Genomic DNA, 20,594 nt, shown 5'->3' with positions numbered 1-20,594 from the left:
GGTGTGTACTGGTTTGTACTGGGGGGACTGGTTTGTACTGGGTGCTGGGGACTGCCCCCCCCCCCTCCAGCTGGTTTGGACTAATAGGGGCAACTGGGCTTTACTGGGAACCAGCGAATCCTCAGCTGATTTGGACTGGGGGGCAGGTGGGGGGCCATGGGGCAGGTTGGGGGGCAGCTGAGGGAACTTGAGGGGGGGGCAGTTATGGGGCAGAGCTGCCCCATAGCCATAGTGTGGGGGTGGGGAGGGGCAGTTGTGCCACCCATCCCCCCCCAAATCCCCCCCTCCCCCTGCCTGAGCCGCTCTGATCCCCCCCTCCCCCCCCCGCCCTCCCAGTAAAGCCCAGTAAGACCATTAAGCACCACTGGCCCGGCCTGGGTGGCCGCGGGAACAAACGTGCAAGCAGCTGTGGGGCGTCACACACGCGTGTGCACAGGTATGAGGAAGGGGGGCTGGGGGGGATACACACATGTGGGGTGGGGGGCAGGAGGGCCCCGTGTCGCACACACATGTGTGAGGGGAAGCCGGGGGGGGGGGGGGGGGCGAGGGGGTCTTGCACACACACGTGCAAGGGCATCGCTTCTGTTGCACCAAGGAGGTGCAAGGGGAGGGGGGGTCACATGTGTGCAAGTGTGTGCGTGCATGGCACATACACATGCAAGGGCTGGAGGTGCTTGTGCTGCACCTGAGTGTGCAAGGGGGGGGATGACACATGTCACATGTGCACGTGCAAAGGGCGGGAGGAGTCTGTGCGCACAAGGGAGCTGCATGTCTTGCACACACGTGTGCGAGCGGCTGTTGCACATATTGCACGTGTGTGCACAGGGCTGCTCCCTGCATTGCACGCTCATGTGCAAAGGCCTGCAGCTCATATCACACACGTGTGCAAGGGGAGAGCTGTTGCATCACATGCACATGGGGGGCAGAGCACTCGTGTTGCACACGTGTGTGCACAGGGATCCTTTCTTGCGTTGCAGAGGCCTTCCTGGAGCTGCACACGCACCCCGCCCCACACCCTTGCCTTGCACACACGTGTGCCCCCACCATGCCACCCCACGCGCTCATCCTGGTGACCCTTGGGGTGCTGCTGGGGGGGGTGGGGCCTGAGCCCCTCCCCCGCTTCATCTGCACCCCGCTCCCCCCTGAAATGGAGCCGGGCTGCTCCGCCGGCCCCTCACATGAGGACTCGCACGAGGCGTCGCACGACGGTTTGCACGAGGGCCCCTACGAGGGGCTGGCAGGGGCACGGCGCACCATCCTGCGGCTTCGCGAGGCGCTGGTGCAGCAGCGGGAGGCGGCATTGGAGCAGCGGGAGGCAGCGCGGGAGCTGGCAGCCAAGCTGGCCCGGTGCCAGGCCCGGGCTCACCAGCAGGCCTCACATGAGGAGGTGGCGTCGCACGAGGAGGTGGTGTCGCACGAGGAGGCCTGGCGGGGGCAGGGGGAAGGGGCGCAGCAGGTGCTGCAGGGCTTGCGGCAGCGGCTGCAGCAGCTGCAGGTGAGGCGGCAAGGGGGGAGGGGCTTGCATGCTCGTGTGCAACACACCTTGGTTGGGGCACGCTTCTGCATCGCTCCCTGGGATGCACTGCCCCCGTGTATCGCTCCTTGTGTTACACCGTCTTTGTGCATTGCTCCCCGTGTTGCGCCGTCCTCGTGCAGTGCTCACCGTGGTGCACTGTCCTCGTGCATGGCTCCTCGTGCCACAGTGCACCTATGCGTTGGTCCCTTTAGCGCATCATCCTTGTGCCTTGTGCTGTGTCACACCCATGTGTGGCACCCTGGGATGCATCATCCTGGTACACAACTTGCACCATCCTCGTTCACTGCTCCCTGGGGTGCAGCACCCTCGTGCACTGCTCCTCATGCTGCAGCAGCCTTGTGCATCGCTCTGTGCGTTGCACTGGCCTTGTGCATTGCTCCCTGCGATGCACCATCCTCGTGCACAGCTCCTAGGGCTGCAGCACCCTCGTGCACCGCTCCCTCATGCACCGCTCCCTCGTGCAACACCTCCCTGGCCAAACGCCCGGGTCCCACCAGAGGCGGAGGGGCTGCGGGGGGGTGTGTGTGCTGGGGCGCATCGGGGCGCACACCCTCCCCCCCACCCCACCCCCAGCTTACCCCCTGATCCTCTTTGGGGACCATCTGGTGGCCTTGCAGCAGGGAGGCGGTGGGGGAGTGGGGGTGTCCGGATGCCTGGGTCTTCCCTTCCCCTCCCCCCAACCCCCTCCCCACCCCACCCCCCCACCTCGTTGCCCTCATTAGCCCGGCGCTGATTAATTCTGGGCAAGGGATTAATGGGCAGCTCCTGGGCCGCCCTTGGGCTAAATATACCCGGGGAGGGAGGGGGGGGCACAAAGGGCAAGTGGGGGGAGGGGATGGGGGCACTTGGGGGTCAGGAAGGGGGGTTGGAGGGCAACTGGGGGGGGCTGGGGGGCAGGATGAGGCTATGGGGGAAGATGAAGGGGCAGTTGGGGGGGCTGTGGGTTAAGATGAGAGATCTGTGGGGTGAGGTGGGGGGCTGCGGGGTGAGGTGGGGGGCAGGTTTGGGCGCCGTGGGGTGACGCCCCCCCCAGCAGAGCCGGAATGTCTCGGGGCTGCGGGAGGCGCTGCAGAAGAAGATTGGACTCCTGGAGCTGCAGCTCCATCACCATGGCAACGGCAGCCATCCCCATGGCAACCACCACAGCCACCATGGCAACCACTTTGGCGACCACGGCCACCACAGCGACCACCATTTGAAGCATGGCAACCAGCACGGCGACCAGCACGGCAACCACCATGGTGACCATGGCGACCACCACGGCAACCACCATGGCGACCACAGCAACCACCATGGTGACCATGGCGACCACCATGGCAATCATCATGGCAACCATGGCAGCCACCACGGCCATCACGGTGACCACGAGAAGCATGGCAACCACCATGAGAGCCCCCATGGCAACCACCACGGTCACCATGGTGGCCACAGCAAGCCCGGTGACCACAGCAACCACCACGATCACCATGGCGACCACAGCAAGCCCAGTGACCATGGCAACCACCACGGTCACCATGGCGACCACAGCAAGCCCAGTGACCACAGCAAGGCTGGTGACCATGGCAACCTGCATGGCATCCTCCATAGCAACCACCATGAGGGTCTGCATGGCAACCACCACAGTCACCACGGGGACCACAGCAAGCTCAGTGCCCACGCCAAGCCCCACAGCATCCTCCATAGCGACCACCATAGCAACCACCATGGCGACCACGGCAAACCCAGTGATCCCCACGATCAACACGGCAACCACAGCAAGCTCAGCGACCACAGCAACCACCACGGCATCCTCCATAGCAACCACTACGGGAACCATGGCAACCACCACAGCGACCACAGCAAACACAGCAACCTCCCTGGCAACCATTTCGAGGATCACCATGGCAACCACCACAGCCATCTTCATGGCAACCACTATGGGAACCACGGCAACCACCACGGTGACCACAGCAAGCATGGCCATCCCCATGGCAACCACCTGGAGCATCACTGGGCCCACAGCCATCACCATGGTGACCATGAGGCCCATGAGGAAGAGGAGGACCACGAGGACCACGGGGACCTCAGGGACCACCAGGATGTCAAGGACCCCCAGGACAAGCACAAGGGTGAGGGAACAGCAGGAGGTACGGGGACCCCCGGGGTAGGGACAAAGGTTGGGGACCCCCAGGGTTGGGGACACTTGGGGACAGGGGTTGGGGACCCCCCAGGGCTGGGGACAGAGGGTTGGGGACCCCCAGAGTTGGAGACACTTGGGGACAGAGGTTGGGGACCCCCCGGGGCTGCGGACAGTGGGCTGTGGACGCCCAGGAGTGGGACCCCCGGGATTGGGGACACTTGAGGACAGAGGTTGGGGACCCCCAGGGGCTGGGGACAGAGGGTTGGGGACCCTCAGGAGTGGGACCCCCAGGGATGGGGACATTTGGGGACAGAGGTTGGGGACCCCCTGGGGCTGGGTACGGAGAGCTGGGGACCCCCAGGGTTGGAGACACTTGGGGACAGGGGTTGGGGACCCTCCGGGGCTGGGGACCCCCAGGGGTGGGAACACTTGGGGAAAAAGGTTGGGGACCTTCAGGGGTAGGACCCACGGGGTGGGGGACTCTTGGGGACCCCCAAGGGTGGGATCCCCCTGCCCAGGGCATCCCCAAAGGACGGAACCCCCAGGGGACAGAGTGACTGGGGACCCCCACGGTGGCCCCCACCCCACTACGAGCGCCCCATGCTGATGGCCAGGGGGTTCCCCAGGTGCCGGGGTCCACCGGGGGGGCTTCCGCGTGGCCTTCCCCCTCCGCACCAACTACATGTTCGCCCGGGCGCGGGGCACAGTGCGGCGGGCGCTGCGAGCGCTCTCCGCCTGCCTCTGGCTGCGCCCCGGGGGGGCCCCGGCCCTGGGCACCCCCTTTTCCTACGCTGCCCCCGGGCAGCCCAATGAGCTGGTGCTGCTGGCGTGGGGGGGGCGCCCCATGGAGCTGCTGGTGGATGACCAGGTGGGGGGGCTACAGGGGGCTGGGGGGGGGGGGCTGCTGGGGGGCTATGAGGGGCTGGGAGTGGGGGGGGGGGGCTATTGGGGGGGGCTATGGGGGGCTGGGAGGGGTGGGGGGCTACTGGGGGGGCTATTGGGGGGGCTATGAGGGGCTGGGAGTGGGGGCTATTGAGAGGGATATGGGGGGCTGGGAGGAGTGGGCGCTATTGGGGGGCTATGAGGGACTGGGAGAAGGGGGGGATATTGGGGGCTGGGAGGAGGGGGGGCTACAGGTGGATATGGGGGGACTGGGAAGTGGGGGGGCTACGGGGGAACTGAGGGGAGCTATGGAAGGTTATGGGGGGAGGGAGGTGGGGCTGATGGGGGCTATGGGGGGCTGTGAGTACCAGGGGGTTGGGGGTGGGGGAAGGGGGGGGATGGGGGAGTGGGGGATGGGCGGGCTATAGGGAAGTATTGGGGGGCAGGGGTCTATGGAGGGGTGGGGGGGAGCCGTGGGGCTGGGGGCTCTGTGGGGCCAGCCCTGACAGCCCCCCCAGGCAGTGCCGCTGGCGCTGTCCCCGTCCCCGGGCCGGTGGCAGCACGTCTGTGTGACCTGGGCGGCAGCGGGGGGCACCTGGCGCAGCTTCCAGGACGGGGTCCCCCGGGGCCGGGGCGGGGGGCTGGCGGCCGGCCACCCCCTGCGCCCCCACGGTGTCCTCGTCCTCGGCCAGGAGCAGGTACAGCGGTGGGGATGGGGGGGGCACGGAGGGGGGGGCGTGCAGGGACATGGGGGGGGGGCACGGGGACACCTCGAGGTCACAGGACACCACAGGGTCATGGGGACACATCCCACTGTCTGTCCCTGTGCCATGTCCCTGTCCCCACCTCCCCGTCCCCATGTCCCTGTGCGGCAGCAGTGCCACATCCCCACATCCCAGTGCCACACCAGTGCCATATCCCCATCCCCACCTCCCCGTGCCACACGGGTGCCATGTCCCCATGTCCCTGTGCCACATGAGTGCCACATCCCCATGCCCCCATGCCACACGGGTGTCATGTCCCCATCCCCGTGTCCCCATGCCACACGGCTGCCACGTCCCCATCCCCACGTCCCTGTGCCACATGGGTGCCATGTCCCCCTGTCCCTGTGCCACGTCCCCATGCTGTGTGGGTGCCATGGTGTCCTGTCCCAGTGCCACGTGGGCAGCACATCCCTGTGTCCCCATGGCGCCACGTGTCCTGCAGGACGCGCTGGGTGGCCGGTTCGATGCCACACAGGCCTTCGTGGGGGAGATCTCCGAGTTCCAGCTGTGGAGCCGGGTGCTGGACGCAGCAGAGGTGGCCGCGGTGGCCGGCTGCAGTGCCCGGGCGGCCGGCGACCTGCTGGCCTGGGCTGAAGGTGGCCTCGAGCTGCACGGCGGTGTCACCACCCTGCCCTTTGACCCCTGTCCCTGAGAGCCCCCCCAATGCCTGGGTTCTCTGCCCCACTCGCTGGGTGGCCCCAGACGCCTGTGTCCCCACACCCCAGACGTCCACACATGGGGGGGGTCCGCTTCATCTTTGACATTGACCCTTGCCCTCTATTGCCCTCCCAGCCCCCAAATGCCTGAGTCCACCCTTGGGGCGGTGGGGGTCCCCCTTACCTCTAACATTGGTCCTTGACCTCCATTGGCACCCCCACCCCCCACACCTAGGTCCCCCCCAGACACCTGGGCAGCCCCACACACGCAGCCCTTGAACCCCTCCCCCCCCAGATGCCTGGGGCAGCTCTTGGCGCGGGGCGGGGGGGGTCCACCCTACCCTCTGCCATCGGCCCTTCACCCCCGCTGGGCACCTGGGTCCCCCCAACACCTGGGTCCACTTTTAGGGGGTCCATCCTGCCCCCAATCCCCCTCCCAGGATGCCCAGGTACCCCCAACGCTCCTCACCCTTGGGGGAAATTGGAGGGCTGCATGCCTGGGTTCCCCCATGGGGTGTGTGTGTGGGGGGGGGGGGGGGCGTGTGTGTGGGGGGGCGTGGTGCCCAGCCCCATCCACTCCCAAACCAGTGTTTTATTCCCCCAAAAACTGCAAAATAAAACCTTACACAGAGCTGCCCTGCCCCCCCCACGTCTGCCTCCCCCACCCCCCCAAGAAAAAGGCTGGACCCCCACTGTGTTCACCAGCTTTAATGGGGCAGAGCCATAAATAGGGGGGGGGGGGGAGGGGGAAGGCAGAGACTCCTCAGACACCACCCTCACGCCAAACTGGGAGGGACTGGGGGGCACTGGGGGTCGGGTGGGGAAGCTGCAGACAAGGTTTGTCTGTGCACCCACCTCACACACGCCAGCCTCCTGCTTCTGCCCAGCAGAAGCCCCACTCACACGTGTGTGCCCCCCCCCCCCCATGCCCCACGGGGTGCATGCGTGGGAGGGTCTGTGTCCACGCACACACATAGAGGGGGGTTGTGTGTGTCCCCAAAGGGGGGGCCCAGGGTGGGACCCCGTGTTGTACCAGAGGTCCCTCAAAGAGGGGTGGGGTGGGGGGGTGGGCAGCTTGCGGTCCCAGGGGCATCCTTTCAGGGTTTGGGGAGGGGACCCCCAAGAGCCAGGGGATCCCATATTGTCCTTGGGGGTCCCTCAAGGTGCCTTGTGGTTCATGGGGGAGTCACCTGAGGGGTTAAAGGGGGCCCGGGGCAGGGGGTGTCTCCTCACAGTCCTGGAGAGGTCCAGGGTTGTCTTGGGGGGGTTTCCTCATGATCACAGGGGGTCCCACAGGGTCCTGTGTGGTCCAGAGGGGTCCCTCATAGTCTTGGGGGAGTCCACTGTGGTCCTTGCGGGGGGTCCCTCATAGTCCAGGAGGGTCCCCTGTGGTCTGGGGGTGTCATCCCACATGATCCAGAAGGGTCCCTCGTGGTCCTGGCGGGGTCCCGTGTGGTCCAGAAGGGTCCTTGGGGTGGGGTGGGGGGTGTCCCTCATGGTCCAGGGCGGGTTTCCCAGGGGGTCCCGGCCCCCCTTCAGGGCTGCTCCTGCTTCTTCTTCACTGAAATACGCTTCTTGCGGGCAGCCAGCATCTCATAGAAGGGGTCGACGCTAACCGCTGCCCTGGGGGGGGGGGAACCGAGGGGATTTGGGGAGCCCCAGGGGTGGATAGGCAGACTTCTCCCCCAGGACAAATCCCACCCCCCACCCCCCGCCTCAGGGGAAGCCCAGATGCTTGGGAGTGGTCCACAGGGTGATCCAAACACACCCCACTCCATATAAAGCCCCTGGGAGCCGGGAGGAGGACCCCTCCCAGAAGGATTTAGGGGTCCCGGGGTGTGTGTGTGAAGACCCCCTCCAAGAAAACGTAGGGGTCCCTGGGTGGGGGGGGGGATTTACAGCAGCCCCTCCTCCTGGCTCCCTCCCAGAGTGATCCATACAGCAATTCTAGCACATCCCACCCCTACAGGGAGCTCTAGGTATGGGTTGAGGACACCTCCCAGGGGGATTCTGGGGTGCAGGGGGGTGGGTTTTGGGGTGCTCACTGGATGGATTTGATCCACTCGTCCTTCTGGTCGCGGGTGGGGGCAGAGATGCGGTAGACAACATGGTTCCCCTCCACCACCCGCCCGTCTGCCTCCGTCTTGCACGCCTTGATCAGCTGCCCCTTGTTGTTGGGGATGTAGAGCTCGAAGCAGTGCTGGGGGAGGGGGCAGCATGTCAGGCTGGGGGGGCAAGCAGGGGATGGAAGGAGAAGGGACCCCTGCACTGGGGAGAAGGAAAAAAAGGGAGCTGGGGGGGCATGGCTGCCCACTAAAAATGGGGGGGAGGATCTTGGGGATGGGGGACAGGGGAAATTTGGGGGGCCCCCACGTTGGGGGGAGGCAGACAGGGAACTGGGGAGGCACGGCTTCCCCCTAAATTTGGGGGCACCAGAAAATAAGCAGAGGGGGTTTGGGAGGGACCCCCTTGATGTGGGTAGGTAGAGGGGGAGATGGAGGGTGCAGCTGCCCCCCTGAAATTTAGTGGGGTGTCTTGGGGATGGGGGAGATATGGGGAGCACATGGCAGGGGGCAAAGGATGTGGGGGACCCCCTCGTTGGGGCAAGTTGGAGGGGCAGCTGGGGGGCACAGCTGCCCCCCAAAATGGGGGGTCCTTGGGGTACAAAGGGATATGGGGGGGACAATGGGGGGACACAAGGGACACAGCAGGGACCTAGGGGACACGGGGGGGGCGGGGCTCACCGGCTTGCGGGGGTCCTCCACCTCACGGATGCTCAGGTTCTCCAGGGGGATGATGCCCCGCGGCTCCTTGTCCTGGGGGGGGGTGGGGGCGGTCCAGAGGGCTTGGGGGGCACCCAAGGGGGTCAAGGGGTCCCCCCCCACCCCAGAGCTTAGGGGGAAGTCCCTGCGGGTGACCAGGGTGTCAGGGGAGCCCCAGGGTTTTGGGAGAGCCCAGGGTGGTCCAAAGGGGTCAGGGGGTGTCCCCCAGGCGCTTGGTGGGTTTCTTGGGGGGTGCACAGTATCATGCGAGGGTCCCCAGAAGGGGGGGGGGTGGGGCAGAGAGAAACAGGGTCAGGGGGGTTGTCACCTTAGGGTACACAAAAAAGCCCAGACAATGCTGGCGGGATTCAGGAGACCCACAGGGTTTTGAGGAGCAGGGGGGGCCAGAACACCCCAGGGGAGTCTGGGGTCAGGGGGCAGGTGGGGTTCTCACCGTAGTGTACTCGAAGTAGTAGAGACAGTTGTCGGTGAGGATGAACCAGCGCCGCTTCCACGTCTTCACCCTCCCACCTGGGGGGGACAGGGGGGGGCTCGCGGGGGGCTCGGGAGGCTCCTCAGAGGGCAGCCAGGGGTCCCCAAAGAGCCACGTGGATTGTGGGGGGTTCCAAAGGGAATTGGAGGGTGGGGGAGGTAGATTTGGGGAGGGGGGCACAAGCCCCAGAGCATCCTGCCAGCCCCCAAACCACGAACCATGCTGGGATTTCAGGGGGCGGGGGGGGGTGTCAGTGGGATTTTTTTGTGGGGGAGACCCCAGGTGCTGCCCCCCTCCCCCTCTCCAGTACGTACCTCCTGGGGGGCCGGGCCAGGCATCAGCAGCGAGGGGAGGGGCGGGGGGGGGGGAAGAAGTCACAGGTACGGGGCGGGGACAGACAGAGGAAAAGAGAGAGATGTCAGTCATGTCTGTACGGGAACTGGCCCCCCACAAACCCCCGGGGGAACTGGGGGGTACGGCGGGGGGGCACCAGCACACACTGGGGGCACCTGGGAAGGTCCAGGGAGGCACTGGGGGCACCTGAGCAGGACCGGGAGGCACTGGGGGTCAGGGAGCCACTGGGGAGGCACCTAAGCAGGACTGGGGGCCACTGGGAAGGGACAGGGAGGCTGGGGGCTACTGGGAAGGTGCAGTCTGAGGTGGGGGTGTACACCCAGGGCAGCCACAGGGGAGACAGAGATGAGAGAGGACCCATGGGGGTGGGGGTGGCCTGGGGCGTGGCCGGGGGCTCACCCAGTTTGAGCAGCCAGCCCTCGCGGTCGGGGTTGAAAAAGGTGTGGGTCAGGTCATTGCCGTCATCCTCAGGGATCTTGAAGGGCTCGCTGCGGATGCTCTCGTACAGGTTCTGGGGGGCGGATGGGCAAGAGAAGGCATGGTCAGCCTCAGGCCCTGCCCATCGCAGCCACACCCTGCCAGGCCCCGCCTCCGGCCCCACCCTACCCGCAGCAGCTCCTCCGGCAGGTCGCCGCCGTCATTGATGCTGCGGTTCATGGCGACGAAGCGCTCGGCCGAAGGCTTGTCCCGCACGTTGGGGTTGTGCAGGCTGGTGTTGAGCATGATGACGGCGAAGGAGAGCACGTAGCAGGTGTCTGGGGGCAGGGGGGGTCACGGGGGGGCACCCACAGCATGGGAAGGGGTGAGGGCATGGGCGGACCCCAGCATCCTGGTGACTGGGGGGCACGGGGGGGCCCAGCATCCAAGGGGGCAAACAAGGGAACGGGGGGACCCCAACATCCAGATTACTCGGGGGGGAACCCCAGCACCCAAGCGGTCAGGGGGGGTGGCACAGGGGACCCACCAGGGATCCAGCCCACAGAGATGAGGAAGAAGGGTGGGTGGGAGTGGCAGGGCGTGGCCAGGGGGTGGATCCAACGGGTCGAGCCCCGCCCCCAGCCCCACGGGACCCTCACCGCCCCCTACCCGTGCACTGGAAGACGCCAGGGTTGCAGAGGCAGTAGCGCTGGGCAAAGGCCTCCATCATCCGATCGATCTTCTGCGCCTCCCCCGGCAGCCGGAAGCTCCACAGGAACTGCCTGGGGCGGGGGGGGGGCACCCCAAATCCCCCACCATCCCCCAACACCCCCCTCAGGCCTCCCCACACCCACAGGGCTCCTGACACCCCCAGCAACCTCCCAGATCCTTCCTGGGACCTCAAAACCCTCCCCGGGACCCCCCAGATCCTCCATAGTCCTTCATCTGATCCCCTCCCAAATCTTCAAGGAATCTCCCAGACCCCCAAACCCTCCCCGTGTCCCTAACCCTCCCTGTGCCCCTAAATAGCCCCCCAAAAGGCTCCAGGCCCCCCCAGAACAACCCTCAAAGACCACTCTGACCCCCAAGTAGTCCCCAGAGCCTCAAAATGGCTCTCAGCCCCCCAAAAGGCCCCCAAATTCTCTTCCAGGACCTCTCCAAATTGTTTCTCAACCTTCCAGGGCCTCAAAATGGCCCCCACAGGGCTTCCAGCACCCAAAAGGTCTCAAAGCCCACCCCCCACCCCCCCTCCCCAAGGGACCCCAGACCCCCAAGCGATCCCCCAGAACCCCCAAGTGACCCTCACCTCAGCGCCTGCACCAGGTTAAGGTCTGTGAACTCGTGGAGGTCCACAAAGGCATGCAGCACCCCAATATTGAACTCTTCCCTGGGAAGGGGGTGGGTGGAGCCAAGCTGTCAATCACCAACAGACCCTGCCCACACACATGCCCCACCCACCACACTGTCAATCACCCAGACCCTCCCCAGGCTTGACCCAGGCGAGTGGTGCCATGTCCTGGGCCGGGGGCTCTTGTGGAAGCTCTGCCTGCACCCAGTGAGCCCCCACCTCCCCACCACTGAGCCCCCCACCTCTGCCCCTGTGAACCCCCACCTCTCGCCCAGGTAGTCGCCGATGGCAGTCTTGTTGAGCCCCTCGCCCTTGTAGAGGAAGCGGGCGATGTCCTCGGCCGTGTGCCGCAGCAGCTCGTTCTCCACCAGGAACTGGATCCCCTGAACCCCAAAAACATCAGGGATCCAGGCAGCCAGGAAACCCCCTGCCCCCACATGGGAAGGGGGGGGGGTGGGCACCAAGACCCAGACACCCAGGAATGCTCCCCTCACCTTTTTGGGGTCCATGTTGAATTTCTTGCGGCCCATCCCCATCTTTCGGTTCCTCTGGAGGGTTTTGCTGAAGGGGGGAGGTTAAACCAGGATCGGGGGGGGGGGGGGGGGCCCTCAAACTTTGGAGGGTATTTTTAGGGGGACCCCAGAGTAAGAGGGCAGCTCTGGGGGTGCCCTGAGCCTTCAGACAGGCTGAGAAGACCCAAATCACCTGGGGGGCGGGGGTAACCTGGGGTTGTTGTGGGGCATTTAGGGGCTCTGGGGTGGATTTTGGGGGGTCCTCATGGTGTTTGGGCCCACCCCATGCACTGGGGAGGGTAGACTGGGGTCTCAGCACCAGGTTTTTGGGGTTCCCCAGGCATGGGATGGCGGGTGAACGGGGTCTTTGTGTACAGGGGACCCCAGACCAGGTGTCAGAGTGCTGGGGGGTATCTGGGGATTCTGGAGGGAGAGATTTAGGGGCTCAGGCAAGATTGAGGGGTCCCGGTGGCGTATTCGGAAGCCTCAAGGGAGACATTTGGAGGCCCAGAGGGGGGGTCTAGGGTCTCAGGTGTGTATTTGAGGGCCCTGGGGGGCAGTTCTGGGGGCTCAGGTGGGTTTTGGGGGGTCCCAGAGGAATATCTAGCAGCCCTGGGGGTTAGTTTAGGGTGCCAGCTGGATGTCCAGGCATCCTAGAGGTGTCTTTTGGAGCATTGGAGACCATCGAGGGGGGGTCAGGGGTTTGGGGGAGATTCTGGGGGGTATTTATTTGGGGGGTACCTGCCCTCGTTGGCCTCCAGCCCCTCGACCTCACTCATGGCCTCACTCAGCTCCTCCCGCAGCCGCTGGATCTCCCCCAGCAGCTCCTGCTTGCGCCGCCGGATGCTCTCCAGCTCCAGCCGCTCCTCCACCGTCAGGTCAGGGGGCACTGGGGGGGCCAAGGGGCTCACAGCCCCCACGCCCTGCCCCAGACACCCACCCGGGGGCCCGTGGCTGCGCCCCCTCCCTCCCCAGCCACCAGCTCTTGGCCTTGACCCCGCCCCTTTTCCTAAACCACGCCCCCTCCACCAAGCACCGCCCTTTTCTGCTAGAACACGTTTTCCCTCACGAGGCCGCACCTCTCCTCTAGCCACGCCCCCTCCGCTAGCCACGCCCATTTCACCTCAAACCCCGCCCAGAATCAATCCCATGCGCAGCGCCGGGTCGGTAAGGGGGGCGTGGCCCGACTGAAAAGGGGCGTGGTCAGCTCATAGAAGGCGTGGCCTAAGAAATTACCTCCGCGCACACCTTCCCCCAACATCCCATTGAATGGTTTGACCCACCGCCCCCCCCAGCCGGGGAAGGGAGTGGTGAAGCCTTGCCACGTGACCGCTCCCCCCCGGGGTAAACGATACGGGCCCGTTACGTGACCGAGGCCCGCCCCACCCCTTTGGAACCGACCCCACGCGGCCACCGTCACGCGCCCCGCCCCACCCTATCCCATCAGGGCCTACCATAGACTCCGTCCTCCATGGCAGCCGGAGCGGCCGACTCGCGCCCGGGCGGGGCTGCTCCGTCCCTCTCCTCCCGACTCGTCTGTCCTCCGCCGCGGCGGCCCGCGCCCCGCCCGGGCCGACCCGAGCGGCCGCCGCAGCTAATGAGCGACCGCGCATCTGACGGACGGGTCAGAAAACCAATCGGAGCGCACGCTAGGACGCAGCCCGCCGCGGCATGATGATTGGCAGCGGTCTGTAGCCAATGAGAGAACGGATAGCCCAGGATTGGATGGCAGGTAGTCACGCCGACCAGTAAGCGAGCAAAGCCGCCTCTTTAAGGCGTGGAAGAGCCAATAAGGAGCGAGGAACTCCTAGCCTCGCCTTTCCCCGTGACTGACGGGCTTAACAGCCAATGGGAGTGCGGCATTGCTTGCAGGGTGTGGCCTTGCGAAGGGCCTGGCCGGTCGCTAAGAGCCTCATGAATGTTAACGCCGTTCATTAATATTAACGAGCCATCATTAACACCTGGAGGCGGGGACACCCCTCACCCGGTGAGGTCACGGCGGAGTCCCTCAGAGTTGCCACGGCAACAGCAGAGCAACACCCCCCTATTACCATGGCGACCAGGAGCACACCCTCCCCCCCCCGTGTGCCCCACACTCCGCTTCCAGAGATTCAATTTTATTTTAAAGAGCGAAGTTTCCGTAAAAATCCATGCGGGGGGGGCGGGGCCGAGCCCGGGGCTGTACAGGGGGCGGGGCCTGAGGGGCGGGGCCTGAAGGGGGCTGTACAGGGGGCGGGGCTGTACAGGGGGCGGGGCACCCGATGCTGCACGTTCGGGGGGGGGCTCCCAACGATCCCAGCCCCCCCCTCAATTAGCCGACATTCGTTAATGGGGCTGGGTGGGGGCACTGGGAGTAATGAGGGGGGAACTGGGAGCAACTGGGGGGAACTGGAAGCAACTGGGCTGACACTGCATGGGAGAGCCTGGCTCTGCAGATGGCCCATGGCACTGGGAGATACTGGGTGAACTGGGAGCTACTGGCACAGCACTGCCTGGAGACTGGGCTGATGCTGCCCAGGGAACTGGGCCATACTGGTATGATACTGCTCAGGGAACTGGGCTGTACTGGTCCAATACTGTTGAGCAAACTAGGCTGTACTGGTCTGATACTGCCCAGGGAACTGGGTTATACTGGTCCAAAACTGCCCAGGGAACTGGGACATACTGGTCTGATGCTGCCCTGGGAACTGGGACATACTGGTCTAACAGAACCCACAGGACTGGACATTACTGGTCCAAGGCTGCCAAGGGAACTGGGCAATACTGGTCCATACTGCTCAGGGATGGCTGGGGGGGATGTCGGAGGTCCCACGGCCCCCCCCAGCATGGATCCCTCCCAGCCTCCCTAAGGCACAGGGACCCCCCCGGGACTGCATGGGGGAGCTGTCCCTGGGGACGCCCCCCAGACAGGAGGGGGGGAGTGACAGCAGTTTTGGAGATCCCTCAAGAGATGATGGTTTTGGGGACCCCCCCAATAAACGGTGGTATCAGGGGTCTCCCCAAGAGACAGCAGTTCCAAGGGACCCCCAAAAGAGATGGTGGCTTCAGGGACCCCCCCAAAAGGTGGCAGCATCAGGGGGCCCCCCAAGAGCAATTTGGGGGGGGGGGCGTGGAGCTGGCACAGAGTGTAGCCCTTGGACTGGTGGGTGGGGACACCCCCAAATTGCCCCATCCCCCATGGGGACTTCAGTGTCCCCCAGATTTCCCCCTGGAACATGGAGGGACCCTGCCCGGGGGGGGCACAGCCCTTGCCGCCTGCGGGAGGGCTGGAAGGGGGATGAGGAGGAGAGGAGGAAGATAACGAGGACGAGGGGCGCTGGAGGAAGATGAAGAGATCAAAAGGAAGGTGAGGAGGACAAGGATGAAGAAGGCAGGAAGAGGTTGAGCAGAAAGGAGGAGGAAGATGAGAACAGCAGGAGGATGAGGAATGCAGGGATGAAGGTGAGGATGAGGAAGATGAGGAGGAAGATGATGAGGGAAGGAGGAAGGTGAGGAAGAGCAGGGCAGAAGGAAGATGAGGCTGAAGAGCGCAGGAGCTGGGGCAGCAGGGGGGTTCCTTAGGGGGGTGCCCAGTGGTTTCTGGAGGTCCCAGGGGGTTCCTGGGGGGGCTCCCAGGGGTGCCCCTAGGTCAGGGTGGTCTTGTGATTGAGGGTGCTGGTCCCTGGGGGGTCCCACAGGGATTCTGGGGGGGCCCTGGGGGTGCCCCTAGGTCGGAGTGGTCTTGTGATTGAGGGTGCTGCTCCCCAGGGGGGTCCCAGGAGCTCCGGGGGGATCCCTGGGGTGCCACTAGACGGGGGTGGTCTTGCGGTTGAGGGTGCTGGTCCCCGAGGCGCTGTCGGGGGGGCCCCCGGGGGGGTCCTTCCCAAAGGCATTATGCAACTGCAAAAAGGGGGGTCCAGGGGTGCCAGGGGGCGGCGGCCCAGGGGGTCCCTCCCGGGAGAGGGTATACATAGAGATATCAGCTGGGGGGGCGCCCCCCCCGGATTTCCCAGGGGGAGGGAGGGGCGGCGGGGGGGGAGGGGAAGCATCCCGTGAGCGCCCTGGTTCGCTGGACCGAGAACTGGAGCGGGAACGGCGGCGGGGGCGGGGGCGGGGACCGGGGGGGACGCGGGGGGGCGGGGGAGGTGGGGGTGGTCCCGGCCCCCCCGCAGGACCCCCCCGGGCTTTGCGATGGCGCTCAATGTAGAGGTTGACAGCCAGGACCCCAATGGCCTCGGCCAGGATGAAGGAGAGCCCCCCGAAGTAGAAGGACCAGCCGTAGGAGTAGTGGCTCTTCTTGTCCTCGTCCCGCTTCGTCCCCGGGTCCCCCGCGTTGGCCGAGATGTAGACAATCACCCCAATGATGTTGCTGAGGCCTGGGGGGGACAACGACAGGGGATGAAGGGCAGGGGACAGGCAGGGGACGAGGGGCAGGGGATGACCCAAGGGGTCCCCAGTGCCCCTTCCTGTGATCCAGGGACCCCCCCTGCCCCCCAACCTGGGACTCCCCTGGGATCAGGGACTTCCCCCAACCCTGGCAACCCCCCAGGCAGGGATTAGGCTCCTCCAGTTCCCAGCTGTCAATCCCCCTGGGATCTAGGGGACACCCCTCATCCCCCAAGGGTTCTGCCTGGGATCGGGGACCCCCTACCCCTCCAGGGATCCTCACTGGGATCTCAGGGGACACGTCCTCCCTGAGAAACCCTCACTGGGATGTAGGGGATGCTCCCTCTCCCCCTGGGGGGTCCTGCAGGGGATCAGGGACCCTTCCCCAAAAGACTGGGAGATGTAGGGTCCCCCCACACACACTGACCGGCAGCGACGAAGAGGATGCCGGCCCCCAGGACGAGGCTGGTGCGGGCGCGGCGCAGGCGGCTGGCAGCAACACAGACCCCCCCCAGCAGCAGCAGGACGGCGCTCAGGATTGGGAAGATGCTGGAGGCCCGGACCACCCCTGTGGGACCCCCCCTCGTTAGAACTGGCCAATGGGAGCCCCAAGGCTGGCAGCCAATCAGAGTACACAAAGGGCATGGGATCTATCAGCCCCAGCCAATGAGAGCCCTGCAGGCTGGCAGCCAATCAGACCCCATGAGCATCCTTGGATGCATCAGCTCCCAGCCAACTGGGAGCCCACAGGTACACTGAGATCCACCGGCACCAGCCAATGGGAGCTCCCCAGGCTGCAGCCAATCAGATCCTGCAAGCCCCATCAGGATCCGTTAGCCCTCAGACAAAGTAAAGGCATCAGCCAATCAGAGAGAGAGTATTAGAGGTTGGGAACCAATGAGGAGAAAGGAGGTGATCCTGTGATCAGGAGCTAGTGAAAGCACGGAGGGTCCTGTGGGTCTGAGACCACCAACCAATCAGAAAGGAGAATTTCTTAATGGATGGGCAGCAGCCAATCAGGGCACAGGATCTCCAGGTCCATTGACACCAGCAACCAATAGAGACCCGGGGTACCCAGCACCTCCAACCAAACAAACCCTCTGGCACCCCCTGCCACAGCCAATCAGAACTAGGCATGTGCTCACTGCAGGTAGACCATCAGCCAATCAGCAGGGCAGGATTCCCAGCAAAGCAGCCAATCAGAATGCAGCCCCCTCCAGCGCTCCAAGGCCAACAGCCAATCAGAAGACAGAACCCTGACCTCCAGTATCCCTGTTGCTGGAGGAGGGGCGTTGCCATGGCATCCCCGTTGCTAGGAGACCGGCCCTGTTGCCAGGAGCGCCCGGCTGCTATGGGGAGGGCTTCCACAGGAGCCCCGTTGCTAGGGGGTGTGGCCAGGGACTGTTGCCATGGGAGCGGCATGGCTGCGGCAGTTGCCAGGGCAATGCCAGGGCATCACCAGGATGATGCTGGGCTGGTTGCCAAGCTGGTTGCCAAGGCAGCACCAGGGCATCACCAGGACGATGCTAGGCCGGTTGCCAGGGCGGTTGCCAGGGCAACACCAAGGCATCACCAGGATGATGCTGGGCTGGTTGCCAAGCTGATTGCCAAGGCAGTGCCAGGGCATCACCAGGACGATACTGCACTGGTTGCCAGGGCGGTTGCCAGGAATGATGCTGGGCTAGTTGCCAGGGCGGTTGCCAGGGCATCACCACAGCAACACCAGGACATCCCTGGGATGATGCCAGCCCAGTTGCCAGGGCGATGCCAAGCCAGCTGTCAAGGCATCACCATGAGGGTGGTTGCCATGGCAACACCACGGCAGCTGCCAGGGTGATGGCAGGAGGTTGCTGGGGTGATGTCCGAGCGGTTGCCGGGGCGACGCGGGGCGGTTGCCGTGGTGACTCACGGAGCAGGTACTCGGCACTGTCGTGGTCGTACTCCATGTCCTCAGGGAAGTGGTTGATCTTCAGGCACAGCCCCCGCTTCAGGCCTGCAGGGACACCGCGGGGACCATGGGGACGGGGACAGGGCTGAGGACCCCATGGGGGCAGGGACACCGCAGGGACACAGGGATGGCTGCCACGGGGGCACGGACACTGCAGGGACACCACGGGGACCAGGCTGGGGACCCCGTGGGGACAGGGCTGGGGACGCCATGGGGATAGGGACACTGTGGGGATGTGGACCCCATGGGGACAGGGCTGGGGACACTGGGGAAGGGACACCATGGGGATGGGGACAGGGATGGGGACACCAGGGACAGGGCTGGGGACACCATAGGGACAGGGCCACCACAGGACTGCCAACAAGGACATCACAGGGACAGGAATACCATGGGGGATGGGGACAGGGACAGGGACACCACAGGGATGGGGACACTGCAGGGGTGGGGACATCACAGGGACAGGGACATCACGAGGGCACTGCAGGGACGGAGGCACTGTGGGGATGGGGACATCGTGGGGACAGGGACACGGTGGGGATGGGACCACCGCAGGGATGGGGACACCGTGGGCCACCTCCAGCTGTGCCACCGCAGCTGCAGCCCCCCCCCCAGCGCTGTGAGCTTCCCCCAACAGTGCCACCAATGTCCCCAAGGCCACCACACTGTCACGAGCTTCCCCCAACGATGCCACCAATGTCCCAAATGATGCCACAACACTGTGAGCTTCCCCTGACAGTGCCACCAATGTCCCCAGTGCCATGAGCTTCCCCCAACAGTGCCACCAGTGTCCCTGGTGCCGTGAGCTTCCCCTGACAGTGCCACCAACATCCCCAATGATGCCACAACACTGTGAGCCTCCCCAGTGCCATAAGCTTCCCCCGACAGTGCCACCAACGTCCCCCAATGCCCCCAGTGCCGTGAACTTCCCCAGACAGTGCCACCAACGTCACCAACTTCCTAGTGCTGTGAGCTTCCCCCAACAGTGCCACCAACGTCCCCCAACACCCCCAGTGCCGTGAGCTCCCCCTGACGGTGCCCCCCACCCACCTTCGAGGCAGCAGATGCGCCAGAGCCCTGAGTGGGTGAGCCCACCAGGGTCACGCCGGTCACGGTGCGTGGCGTCCTCGCCGGAGACATTGCTGGTGTTGCAGATGAAGGCGCGTGCGTAGAGCCAGTAGTCCGTGCCGATGGCGATGGTCATGAGGCCAAAGGCGGCGAAGGCGCCCACCATGGTGAGCAGCACCTGCACCCCCTTCTCGCACCAGACCACCCCCTCCCCATTCCAGCGCTTGAGTGACTCCAGCCTGACCCCGACCCCGGGGCAGACCCCGGGGGGACCCAGGCGGATGGACGGACCCCTGGTGGGACGGGGGGACCCAGGCGTGTGGGGGTGCGGTGGGCAAAGGGGGGCAGGGGGAGCGACGACACCCACGTGTTCAGGACCCCCAAATCTGACGCCCCCTGGGGCGCTGGGGGTGTGAGGATGGGACGGGGGGGTCCGGGCCCCCCTGCTGGGACCCCTACACCCCCCTGCCCACTCGGGGACCCTGGTGTTGGGGCCCCCCTGCTCTGCCCCCTACACCCCCCCACCAGCCCGGGGTGCTGGGAAGGGTCCCAGGGGTGAGGGGCGTGGAGGGACCCAGGGGTCTGGGGGTGCCCCCCCGCCACGTCTCAGGGCCCCGGCGGGGGGTGAGCAGTGCCCGGGCCCGAGTCCATGGGGGGGGGGACGTGGCCGTGGCCTCGCACGCTGGCGGCGGCTCCTCCGTGACGGCCAGCGAGCTGCAGAGACACGGGAAGGGGGGGCAGCCTCGCACGAGGGCCTTGCACGAGGGCCTCGCACGAAGACATCTCGTGCATCAAGGTCCCCCCCCTCCCCCGCTTCCTGGCCTGGCAGGACGGGCTGTACAAACCCTTGTGCATGTCGCTCACCAGGCATGCGCTCTCGCACACGCGTGTGCACTGCACCCCATCACGCGTGCTGACTCACGACCGCGCGTCACACGCAGGGACACGCGCACCCACCGGTGGGTGACTCACCGGAACAGCTACACCGTCCCCGGCGAGATGGGCACCCCCAAGCCCCAGCAGTGCACACGCGTGTGCAAGGCCGAGCGTGGCTGCAGGCAGGCAAAGCCTGACTCGCTCACGTGAGGGAGATGGAGCAGCCACGCGTGAGCGCAGCCCTGCATATGCATGTGCAAGCATGCCCATGTGTGTGCAGAGCACGCACATAGCTGTGGGAGCATGCACACGCATGTGGGAGCATGCACATGGCTCTGGGAGCCCGCACACACGTGTGGCAGCGTGCCTGCGTGTGCACAGCACCACGCACACGGCTGTGGGAGCGTGCACACGTGTGGGGGGGTTCTGCACGGTGCACACGCGTGTGCACGTGGTCCACCCAGATGCCTGGGTCCACCTCCCAGCCCCCCCTCCT

At 65.5% G+C, this 20,594-nt stretch overlaps 3 protein-coding genes across 4 annotated transcripts; 1 reads left to right on the top strand and 2 right to left on the bottom strand.

The window, feature by feature from the left end:
- The first annotated feature begins 344 nt into the window (after positions 1–344).
- LOC119148392 (neuronal pentraxin-2-like) lies at positions 345–6,537 on the top strand. Its single transcript, XM_037388479.1, has 6 exons — positions 345–436; positions 978–1,495; positions 2,571–3,645; positions 4,283–4,524; positions 5,231–5,236; positions 5,745–6,537. Exons 2-6 carry the CDS (start codon positions 1,046–1,048, stop codon positions 5,952–5,954), a joined length of 1,983 nt encoding a protein of 660 aa, XP_037244376.1. The 5' UTR covers positions 345–436; positions 978–1,045; the 3' UTR covers positions 5,955–6,537.
- Positions 6,538–6,651: 114 nt separating this feature from the next.
- CYTH2 (cytohesin 2) lies at positions 6,652–13,446 on the bottom strand. 2 transcript variants are annotated; one of them, XM_037388524.1, is made up of 12 exons: positions 13,299–13,446; positions 12,586–12,733; positions 11,827–11,893; positions 11,597–11,715; positions 11,291–11,371; positions 10,654–10,766; positions 10,174–10,322; positions 9,967–10,078; positions 9,175–9,251; positions 8,703–8,774; positions 8,004–8,158; positions 6,652–7,581 (listed from the first exon to the last, which is right to left on the bottom strand). In XM_037388524.1, exons 1-12 carry the CDS (start codon positions 13,315–13,317, stop codon positions 7,494–7,496), a joined length of 1,200 nt encoding a protein of 399 aa, XP_037244421.1. In that variant the 5' UTR covers positions 13,318–13,446; the 3' UTR covers positions 6,652–7,493. The 2 variants fall into 2 exon arrangements, with proteins under 2 accessions (XP_037244421.1, XP_037244422.1); XM_037388525.1 differs by lacking the exon at positions 8,703–8,774 and having other exon boundaries at positions 9,175–9,253; positions 9,966–10,078.
- A 615-nt stretch (positions 13,447–14,061) lies between these two features.
- CACNG8 (calcium voltage-gated channel auxiliary subunit gamma 8) lies at positions 14,062–19,722 on the bottom strand. Its single transcript, XM_037388559.1, has 4 exons — positions 19,205–19,722; positions 18,119–18,202; positions 16,637–16,777; positions 14,062–16,199 (listed from the first exon to the last, which is right to left on the bottom strand). Exons 1-4 carry the CDS (start codon positions 19,386–19,388, stop codon positions 15,631–15,633), a joined length of 978 nt encoding a protein of 325 aa, XP_037244456.1. The 5' UTR covers positions 19,389–19,722; the 3' UTR covers positions 14,062–15,630.
- Positions 19,723–20,594: the final 872 nt, after the last annotated feature.

This window comes from Falco rusticolus, chromosome 5 (assembly GCF_015220075.1).
Source record: "Falco rusticolus isolate bFalRus1 chromosome 5, bFalRus1.pri, whole genome shotgun sequence".
In the NCBI taxonomy this organism is placed as follows: Eukaryota; Metazoa; Chordata; class Aves; order Falconiformes; family Falconidae; genus Falco; species Falco rusticolus.
Note: the sequence above shows the minus strand (reverse complement) of the source record. Positions and strands in the feature narration are given on the sequence as shown.